Source organism: Gobio gobio, assembly GCF_949357685.1.
Source record: "Gobio gobio genome assembly, chromosome: 13".
Taxonomy (NCBI): domain Eukaryota; kingdom Metazoa; phylum Chordata; class Actinopteri; order Cypriniformes; family Gobionidae; genus Gobio; species Gobio gobio.
This window is the reverse complement of record NC_137106.1, coordinates 37,140,235-37,151,480: the sequence shown is the minus strand read 5'-3', so window position 1 is coordinate 37,151,480 and position 11,246 is coordinate 37,140,235. Positions and strand designations below refer to the sequence as shown.

At 40.3% G+C, this 11,246-nt stretch overlaps 1 protein-coding gene across 1 annotated transcript; it reads right to left on the bottom strand.

Moving 5' to 3' along the window:
- Positions 1–279: 279 nt before the first annotated feature.
- Positions 280–1,383, bottom strand: sstr1a (somatostatin receptor 1a; the record flags this gene model as incomplete). Its single annotated transcript, XM_079832768.1, has 1 exon — positions 280–1,383. One exon carries the CDS (start codon positions 1,381–1,383, stop codon positions 280–282), a length of 1,104 nt encoding a protein of 367 aa, XP_079688894.1.
- Positions 1,384–11,246: the final 9,863 nt, after the last annotated feature.

The window sequence follows — 11,246 nt, the reverse complement described above, 5'->3', positions numbered from 1 at the left end:
TTTAATCTGAACGCCACACGTTCTTTCCATATCGACACACTTTCTAATGGCTTTCTTTAACAAGTCAGCATATAATGTTTAAGAGAATTTTCGTGCGCATTCATACATAGGCAAACTAGCTGAACGCGCATTAACTTCCAATTAAGCATTATATGATCTAATAACGTCAACAATCAAAGAAAGGCTATATTATAAAGTCTTACCAATACATTCCAACAAAAAAACACGTACCGCGATGACAACAGATAACAAAAGTTGTAGGCTGCAATTACAGAGTCCCTACATAGTTGTAGTTCTGGATGTGCAGGTTCCATTCCTGTACGTGCTGTCCGATTCCAGATTGTCCGGCTGAAAGTCATCCACACTGTATCCTCGACTCTTCAGAGCCGTGGCATAGTAATCTATGGGCTCCTCCGTGGCGTTATCCCACCATCGGAGGCATAAAATCCTCTGGAAGGAGCGTCTGAAGTTGTCCGACAGGAATCCGTACAGGATCGGGTTGGCACAGCTGTTGGCATATCCCAAAATCACAGCCAGCTGACTGAGAGTGGCGTTGTGCTGCTGGACGAACACGCTCACCAGCTGCACGATGTGAAAAGGCATCCAGCAGATCACAAACACTGTCACCACCATCATCACCATCAGCGTGATCTTCCTCTCGGACTTTTTGCGCTGCTGCCAGCCCGCTTTCAACGCGACCACCCGCATCTTCACTATGATGAGGATGTAGCACATGCATATGGCAATGACAGGGAAGAGAAAGCCCATCAGAAAGGCGTAGATCACAAACACGGCCATCCACTGACGCTCGGGCTCGGGCATCTGCATGTTGCAAGCCACCGATCCGTCAGAGTTGGGGGCAGTGGTGGAGAAGATGATGATGGGTAGGATGACCAGGATGGAGAACATCCAGACCCCCAAGTTGACCATTTTGGCGATGGTGGGTCTCCGGTACCGGGCGGCTTTGATGGGATGCACCACGGAGATGTAGCGATCGATACTCAACACGGTGAGACAATAGATGCTGGTGAACATGTTAATGGCATCGACACTTAAAACCAAGCGACACAGGAGCGAGCCAAAGGGCCAGTGATGAAGTAAAGAAGAGGTGACTAAGAAGGGCACACTCAACATGAGTAACTCGTCCGCGATCGCCAAGTTCAAAATGTAGATGTTCGTCGCAGTTTTCATCTTGGCATACCTGAAGATCACATAGATCACCATCGAGTTCCCACAGAGTCCCACCAGACACACCACGGAATAGATGAAGGAGATGAAGATCGCGCTGCTGCCGTGAGAATCCGCGTTATGCGTCTCGTTGCTGGAGGAGTTTAACAGATACAAACCATCCTCCAGGTTCTTGAAGGTGTCGTTGGGCAGCATTCCGGCACTGTTTTGAGGCTGCTCTGGGTATAAAGTACAGAAATACGAGCTCAAAAGATGCGCGCATTGATGCTTCGCGACTCCGGAACGCGCATCCCGACGCTGCGGCGGTTTCAGCACCATGGACAGATACTCCACATGCATCACATTCACAGACGTCACACGTGAAGCATGACGCCATCGGGTCCTAATGTGCTTGAGAGCGTGTCTGAGAAATAAAATAGTTTTTGACCTTCGATCTTTTCAATGTCCATATAAATACAAAATGATTAAGAAAACAGACACTTTCATTATCAAATAAAGCAATTCAAACAGTCTTTCCTGTTGCCCAAGTTGACAAAACAGCACTCTGATTGCTTGAATATTTATTAGTATATTTGGGACGAACTTTTGTTCTCTACTTTTAAAGGGTTAGTTCACCCAAAAAAGAAAATAATGTAATTTATTATTCACCCTCATGCCATTCCACACCCGTAAGACCTCCGTTCATCTTCGGAACACAAATGAAGATATTTTTGTTGAAATCCGATAGCTCAGAAAGGCCTGCATAGGGAGTAAAGCAATTTACACTCTCAAGATCCATTAATGTACTAAAAACATATTTAAATCAGTCCATGTGAGTACAGTGGTTCAATATTAATATTATAAAGCGTGAAGAATATTTTTGGTGCGCCAAAAAAACTAATTAACGACTTATACAGTATAGTAATAACCGATTTCAAATACTGATTCATGAAGCTTCAGAGCGTATCCAATCTGTGTGTCCAATCAGTGGTACGGCGCCAAAGTCACGTGATTTCAGCAGTTTGGCGGTTTGACGCGATCCGAATCATGATTTAACTCGCTGATTCACAACAGTTCGAATCTACATGAATCAGTGTTTTGAAATGGGTTATCACTATTTAAGTCGTTATTTAGTTTTTTTTGGCGCACCAAAAATATTATCGTCGCTTTATAATATTAATATTGAATGACTGTACTCACATGGACTGATTTAAATATGTTTTTAATACATTAATGGATCTTGAGAGTGTAAATTGCTTTACTCCCTATGGAGGCCTCACTGAGCTTCAGATTTCAACAAAAATATCTTCATTTGTGTTCCGAAGATGAACGGAGGTCTTACGGGTGTGGAACGACATGAGGGTGAATAATAAATTACATTATTTTCATTTTTGGGTGAACTAACCCTTTAACATAAAAATATATATTTTTGATCTGAGAATAAGGAGATTTCCAAACCTGTTCTCAACACTGTAACTGTTCAGAGCACCGTGGAAATGAATTGTGTATATTTATGTTTAGTATAATATTTATTAGAAACCCAACCTATGCCCATGCAGTCACACACACACACTGTAAAACATTATTTTTTCAGTTGTAGTTAAAAAAAAAACATTTAATGGAGTATGTCTTACAAGAAAATTGCATGCTTAATTGTGTTACAGACACACACCTGGGGAACACATGGCACCAGGGTGCACTATGGGAAGAAGGCAATGCTTTGTAATTATTAGAGAAATATATACTAGCAATTTCAGTGTGACATTTGTTTATTTTTTTCAGAGCAGTCAGACTGCAGTAAATGCTGTGTTTACAGTGTGAAGAAAACAGGTGGCTTCGTTCCCACAGTTGTTTAAAATTCATAGCTCGTCTTCATGCATTTCCCCTCCAAAATTGAATAAAACATGTTCATCCTGTGACAAAGCAAGAGGTTTTACAAAAGGTCCACTGAACAAATGAAAGGCTCAGTATTTTTCATCTGGAGTTATTAAAGTGAACCCTGATATGGGCATATTTTGTGATTGTTGCCATAGTCTTTTATAGGCAAGGCAAGTTTATTTAAATACTCTTCTTATACTGCACAATGCCTTAAAATAACAACAAAGCAACCGTGAGTGTGAAGAGGAAGCTTATCGGTGTTTATTTCTGGCACCACCTAGTGATGGATCCAAATCTCAAGAAAATAATCCAGCTGCAGCGAAATGGAATGCTTATCTAGGGACTATAGTGGGGAAAACAGGATTCAGATCCATATTACATTTTGAAGCAACTCTGAATGTCTGTATATGAAACTTTTATTAAACATTCCAAATATAACTTTGGTTAAAACAGCTAAACTTTCTCTATGCACTCCTCAAATTTCGTCCTCGAAGTTGATGTGTTAGAAACAGGAAAAATTGACAAGTGTAAGGATTTGAGCGAGTTTGACAAGGCCCAAATTGCAGCATCTCCAAAACTGCAGTTCTTATGGGGTGTTTCTGGTCTGCAGTGGTCAGTATCTATCAAAAGTGGTCCAAGGAAGGAACAGTGGTGAACCGGGGACATGGGCGACCAAGGCTCACGTGGAGTGGGAAGGGAAGGCTGGCCCGTGTGGTCCGATCAAACAGACGAGCTACTGTACCTCAAATTGCTCAAGAAGTTAATGCTGGTTCTGATAGAAAGATTATATGGGGCTGCATAGCCGCAGAGTGCCCATGCGAAGTGGAAGAAGGTGGCCTGGTCTGATAAATCACGTTTTCTTTTGCATCACGTGGATGGCCGGGTGCGTGTGCGTCGCTTACCTGGGGAACACATGGCACCAGGATGCACTATGGGAAGAAGGCAAGCCGGTGGAGGCAGTGTGATGCTTTGGGCAATGTTCTGCTGGGAAACCTTGGGTCCTGCCATCCACGGATGTTACTTTGACACGTACCAACTACCTAAGCATTGTTGCAGACCATGTACAGCCTTTCATGGAAACGGTATTCCCTGGTTGCTGTGGCCTCTTTCAGCAGAATAATGCTCCGCCACAAAGCAAAAAATTGTTGAGGAATGGTTTGAGGAGCACAACAAAAGGAAGAAGAAAGAAAAAAGTAATATACTGGTGAGTAAATCATGGGGTAATTTTCATTTTAAAGTGAACTACTCCTTTAAAAATCCCCCTTCTACCCCATTCTGATGCTCACTTTAAACTTTTAAACAATTTAAACTTCATCCGATCATCTTGACCATGTCTACATGCCTAAAGTGAATGGCTGATGACTGGGTTAACGACAAGTTGAGTCTGAATATAATTAAAAATAAATTAATAAACAACAAATTCATTTTAGTCCTTGAAAACAATGTTTGCATTAATTGCTAATTAATTTGGTGGACGTAACCGAAAGAGGAATTACAGTCAATTTTTCCAGACGTAGTCAATTAAATTTTTGGATATTTAATCATCAGCTGCAAGCAAACATTTATATTTATTAATTCAGCAGATGCTTTTATCCAAAGTGACTTACAAATGAGGAACAAAAACAATTTGTCATCCGTCTGATCTGTAAGAAAACATAGATGTCGCTTGAAAGCAAAATGAATGGTTGACTAGATTCTATTTGTAAAGCAAGACACCTGTGGCAAGACATGTCAGAACTAAATAACTATTTCACGCTGAAACAATTTCACCCTCTTCAACCCCCAAGACACTCCATTTCAAAATGCTCACACCTTGAAAATAGGGCATGAGAATAGCAAAAATCTGAAACACTTTTATCAGAATTTGAGTGATGCCTCATTTTTTTCCTCACAGATGGAGACTTGTGTTGTCCTTGAAATGAAATGAGACCAGTCCGAGCACAACATGTGAGGAGCAGATGGCTGTCTTCACACTCTTCTCTCTGAGCCTCTCTCCATCTCTCTCTCTCTCTGAACTGGAGATAAGCCAGATCATTCAGCAGGTGTTTCCTTCTTTCCATCTAGTTAAGATACGTGTTTTTTTTGGCCTAGTTTCAAATTAGGTGACCTGAATAGTTCAAATAGGATTTCAGACATCAAGTAGATCCAGCTGTTCGGACGTTAATGAGTTAGAACTTTGATTCAACTATAGTCAGGGAATTAAATCAACTGATTATTCAATGTCAGTTAAAATATGTAGAACTCTAGATCGAGTTTGTTTTAAGCCCTAAGTATTAAACCTCTGCTATTAATTTGGTCAGACTTCTGAATGTACAGACTCAAACTCTATATTATAGATGTTTCACCAGTGACCGGGACTGCATGCAGTCCAAAGGTTGTGTACTTCTGAGCTGCATGAACCAGCTGACCATCTGCTCCTGAGATGAATGACAATCTGCAGGTACTTTGGTTCTTGGTTGACAGAAAACAAAATGAAAAACAGCTCTTATTCAGTCTAAAAACTAAGCTTGCATACCGTCATGGTCAGAATTATTGGCACCCTTGGTAAATATGATCAAAGGCAGCTGTAAAAATAAATCTGCATGGTTTATTCCTTCAATCTTACATTTAAAAAAAGAAAAAAAAAAGAAAAAGTCTCAAGTTTCATTGAGGTAAAACGATTGAAATTGGGAGGGGAATGTTTTTCTCCAAAACATGTTGGCCACAATTATTGGCACCCCTAGAAATTAAAATATCCCTAAAGTATATTCCCATTCATATTTACATTCACACTTGGGTGACTATAGGAACATGTAATTGCCCAACCATGACTATACAGGAGGTACAGGGATAAATATGAGGAAATACAAAGGCCAAATTCGTTTAATCGTTCATCACCATGAGTAAACCCAAAGAATATAGTTCTGATGTGCAGCAAAACATTGTTGAGCTTCACAAAATAGAAAGAATAGTAAATAAATAGCTAAAGCATTGAAAATCCCCATTTCCACCACCAGGACAATAATTAACAAGTTCCAGTCAACTAAAGATGTTATAATAAATATATATATGTTTCAAGAAAAATCCTCCTCGCTCATTCAAAAGCAAACTCCAGCATAAACAGGACCTGATTCTGTGGTCAGATGAAACTATAAAAAGAGCTTTTTGGCAGGAAAACCACAAGATGGGTTTGGTGCAAAAACTACCCCATGCAGACGGATAAATATACTGCTGGATCTTTAATTTTGTGGGTCTTTTTTTGCTGGAGATCCTGGACATCTTGTTCAGATACATGGTCTCATGTATTCTAGCAAATACCAACAGATAAAATAAATAAAAAAATAAAAACTTGATGCTAGAAATCTTATAATGGGCCATGTTTGGATCTTCCATCAGGACAACGATCCAAAACAAACATCAAAATCAACGCTCAAATGTGTCACTGAGCATCTGACCATCCCAGTCCCTGACCTGAACCCTATAGAACATGAGTGGGGTGAGCTGAAGAGAAGAGCTGGGAATCTGAAGGATCTGGAGAGAGACTGTATGAAGGAATGGTCTCTGATCTCCAAACTCATCAGGCATTTGTTGTGGCCTATTAATTGTGGCCAATGTGTAATGGAGAAAAATATTTCATACTTTTAATAAATAAGCACCAAAGCTTATTAAAGCACTACATCAGCATATTAGAATGCTTTCTGAAGGATCATGCAACAATGAAAACTGGAGTAATGGCTGCAGGGAGAAAAAAAAAAGTAACTTTCACAATATTACAATTTTTACTGTATTTGATCAAATAAAATGCAACCTTGGTGAGTATAAGAGACTTCTTTCAGAAACATTAAACAAACCTTACAGACCACAAACTTATGAACAGAAGTGCATCTATTAATTCTAACAAGTTTCTGCATAAAACCAGTGGTGGATGAAGTACACAGCCCAGAGAGCGAGCAATCACTGAACATTTTTTTTTTTGAAAGTCAGTGTTGATGCGTCGACGCTAATTGCATTGAATTAACATTACAAAGTGATGCTGGCTCAATATCAGTTTTGTACCTGTAAACAATGGGGAGATAAAAAAATTTAAAAAAAGTCAATGATAATGTCATTGAATAAACATTACGAAGCAATGTTGGTTCAATATTGTTATGGAACAGACAATCACAACCAGGAATAACGTGAATATAAAAGAGTTTATTGACAGCAGAAGGGTATGGAGATGATAAGGTATGCATTTCATAGATGATGAATGGTAGATGAATGGGAACACTGATGACAGTCTCTGTTGTTGTAGAAAGAGGAGGTCGTGGATGGCATTGATGACGGAACCCAGTGACACTTCAATGACAGGAAGGGAATTTAGAAGGAGATGAGGAACAGGAGATACTCAGGAGGTAGGTAATCTTTGTAGAAAACAGGTCGGTAACAACCGGTGGGTGAGTCCTTACTCATGAACGAGACCAGACAATGTGACTGTGTGAGGTGTGTGCTTATATAACAGGTTGATGAGGGAGCAGATGAGGTGCAGGTGTGTGATTGTGAATTGCATGCAGGTGAGGGCCAGGGAGTATGATGGGAAATGTAGTGATGAGGTAGTGACTAGCTCAGGGGTGTCCAATCCTGCTCCTGGAGGGCCACTGTCCTGCAGAGTTTAGCTCCAACCCCAATTAAACACACATGAACCTGAAAGACTGTGAAAACAGATTGTCTGGTGGAGGAGAATCCACTCATACAATTATCACTCTCATCTGAGACAACGTCACACTGAGTCAGAATGGCTCTAATTTACATGCGTTTCCCTTCCACTGAATTTCCCCCATCCTATTCCACTTCATGCTGGGAGATCACCGAAATATACCCAAAATCTATTGGATTTAATGTCAATTCTCACTATACAGTATTATATACTTATGATGGTGGGTGTGGCTGTTGGAGCCATTTGGGGTCTTACAAACCCACTAATCAAGGCATACTATAAAATCCCAGGCAGGTGTGTTGAGGCAAGTTGGAGCTAAACTCTGCAGGACAGGGGCCCTCCTGAGGCCCCGTCCACACGGAGACGAGTTTGGCTGTAAACGTTAAAATTTTGTACCGTATCAGAGTTTTGTCCACACGGATCCGCCGTTTTGGGAGCATGAAACCGATATTTTTTGAAACCGGGTCCCAGAGTGGATAAATCTGAAAACGACACCCTTGCGTTTTCATGTGTACAGCCAATCCGTATTCTTTTGTGAAACGGTGATACGGGAAAGACTAGAAAGGGATACAACTACGGGCACTGGGCATGCGCACATCAATATTGCATCATTTAATTACTGTATTTGTATTATTGTAAGGGTAGGTTTAGGGTGTAGGCGTTAATAAAAACACATCTGGTAAGTAGCACATTTATTTATTGTTATTTTATTGTGAGATTTTGCCTCACCTCCTACCATTGCTGTACCCCTTCTAGCCACAACTCTTCTTCTCCGTTTTTAGTGTATTTCTGTGGCAGAATTACAGCGCCACACACTGGCCTGGCATGTATACTACATCGTTTTCATTGCTCTTGTGTGTCAAAAGATTGGAAAGGGAAAGCTTTGACTTCGTGTGGACAGGGCCTGAGTTTGGACACCCCTGGACTAGCTGCTGACCGTGAACTAACAAGGGTAACCATAGACGGGAAAATGAACAAAGGAACACAGGAATGAAATCAAAACACAAACTAAAAGTCCAAAACACAAACAGAACCCTGCACTCTAAAAAAAAAAAAGGTTCTTTATGGCACCAAAATTGGTCCTTGGCTCGTAATCATAGGGGAACCTTTTTAAGTGCTATATAGCACCAATTTTGGTGCTTCAGTGGTTCTTCTGAGGTTCTTCACCTGTTCTTTGACTAAGGTGCTATATAGCACTTCTAACTAAGGTGCTATATAGCACCGCTACCATACACAGAACATGTTAAGATATGGTGCTATATAGCACCAAAAGTGGTTCCTCTATGATTATGACGAAGAACCATTTTTGGTGCCATATAGAACCTTTTTTTTTTATAGTGTGACAAATATCACTTTTGCACCTGCAATTAATGTTGAAAGAATGTGACATTGATTCTAAGTCACCTTTGTTGAAACATTGAAAATACAACTGAAATGTAATGTCAACATAATAGTTAATGTTGAAATATTTCATCTACAATTCAATGGTAGGTCAACAAATTCCTGACCATTTCAAAGTTTCAAACCTTTTAAAATATAATTGACACATTTACAGCAGTTGAGTCAATTTATTTTTTCAGCTTACAGGTTACAGCTCAGTCTGACATCATTATGAATTAGGCAGACACTTAATATTGATCTTTTTATATTTTATAACTTGTCATACACTTAATTCAAGTATGCAAAAATGTGTTAACATTTTAAGAAGAACGCTATACACTACTAGTTTTATTTCATTTGAAACTCTTACGGCAGCTGTCAAGATGCATTGCCATTAATGTGCCTTATTTTAATGTTTTGTTTAGTTTTTACCTAAAACCTACCCCGTTCAGAAGGTAATAATAGCCTACACAAATGTGAAAATGTCCACATTCAAGCATTTCATACAATGGGCTTAAACAGCTCACCTTTTTTCATCAGATTTAGTTCACAAACAACTCACAGTCTTGGCCTAAATATGATATTTATTTACAATAATAAATCCTAAAATTTGGCAATAGTAACTCAATTTTTGCGCAGTGGGATTACAAATTTAAGAATCTGTTTTAAACTAAGGGAAGTACATTGTGTTTTACATTTTGAGGTAAACTTGATGACATTCTAAGGAGATTAAGTCAGGCAGTTTAGGTGTTAGAGACATTAGCCTTTTGTCTTTATGCACTTCCTGACCAATTGGCATGACCATCTCAAGGCACAGTTGGCCTTTGTCTGTATGATAATGTGAATGTATGGGCAATACTGTCAGAGTGATTGGATTAGCATCTATGCACTTGAATGACACTGTTATACTGATTGGATTAGAACTGGTGACTGGTCATTGCTTTGTTTAGATTGTCTCCGCCTCTACTGTGTGTAATCCCTCCCCCTAAAAGTCTATACCCTCCAGTCTTACTGTGCGAAGAACAGCGCGTGTCTCAATAAAGAGTAACGTCTGCTTGAAAGATATCCCAATGTCTCCTGGTCTCTGCTTCAAAGAGTGTCCAACAGTGCCATCACTCAAGCTCCGAAGATCTCCTGTTCTTGGCTCATTTTGAGTCAGACTTGTGAATTCAGTTAATTAGCTTGTTCGACTCGAAGCGGCGCTGCACAGGCGGTGTATGACATTGAAGTACTATGAGAACGATTGGAGAACAGACAGCCCTGTATGCTTTTGAATCGCCTTCATGGTACTTTGATGTCATACAACGATCGGTCTGTTATACGTAAAAATTATTACACTGGACCAGCGCGGTTTGGGAAATTAATGAACGATTGATTCAGCTGCGGGCGCCATCTCCTGGCGAGATGCAGGAATTGTTTCAGCACGTGACTCTCACAGTGCATTAAAGGGTTAGTTCACCCAAAAAAGAAAATTAGCCCATGATTTACTCACCCTCAAGTCATCCTAGGTGTGTATGACATTCTACTTTCAGACGAATAAAATCAGTTATATTAAAAATTTCCTGGCTCTTCCAAGCTTTATAATGGCAGGTTATACCTGCTCCACACTAGCCTGACAAGCCAGACCCACATCAAGATGTCGGGTCTGGGAACTCACCATTGGCAGGGCTCAATCTGAGGGCGGGATAAACAGTTGTCTTTTAAATTCGCAATAGGATAGCGCTACAACCAACCAGAGCGCTATCAGCAATCACAAGCGGGTTGTAGCTGAGTCCCATGCGTAGCGGAGCTAGTTGATAGATTAAACTCTTCCTTTTTTAAGAATGACTTCAGTGCCATTCTTTGTTAGCAGGGAAGTAGCAGGGAATTCATGCAGAAACCACCGCAACTCTGCCGTCATTATGTTAAGCCTGCCCACCGACTCTATACATGATGTGATTGTCCTGACTAGAGTTTGGTTTTTCAAGCTTGCAAGCCAACGGAGAGTTGCTAGACGCCCTGGCTGCAAATTAGATTAGCTGCCGCAAGGGTGTGTCTAGATTTCTAGGCTAGCTCCACACGGCTCCGGGGGGTTAATAAAGGTCTTCTGAAGCGAAGTGGCTTTGGGTAAGAAAAATATCCATATTTAAAACTTTATAGACTAAAA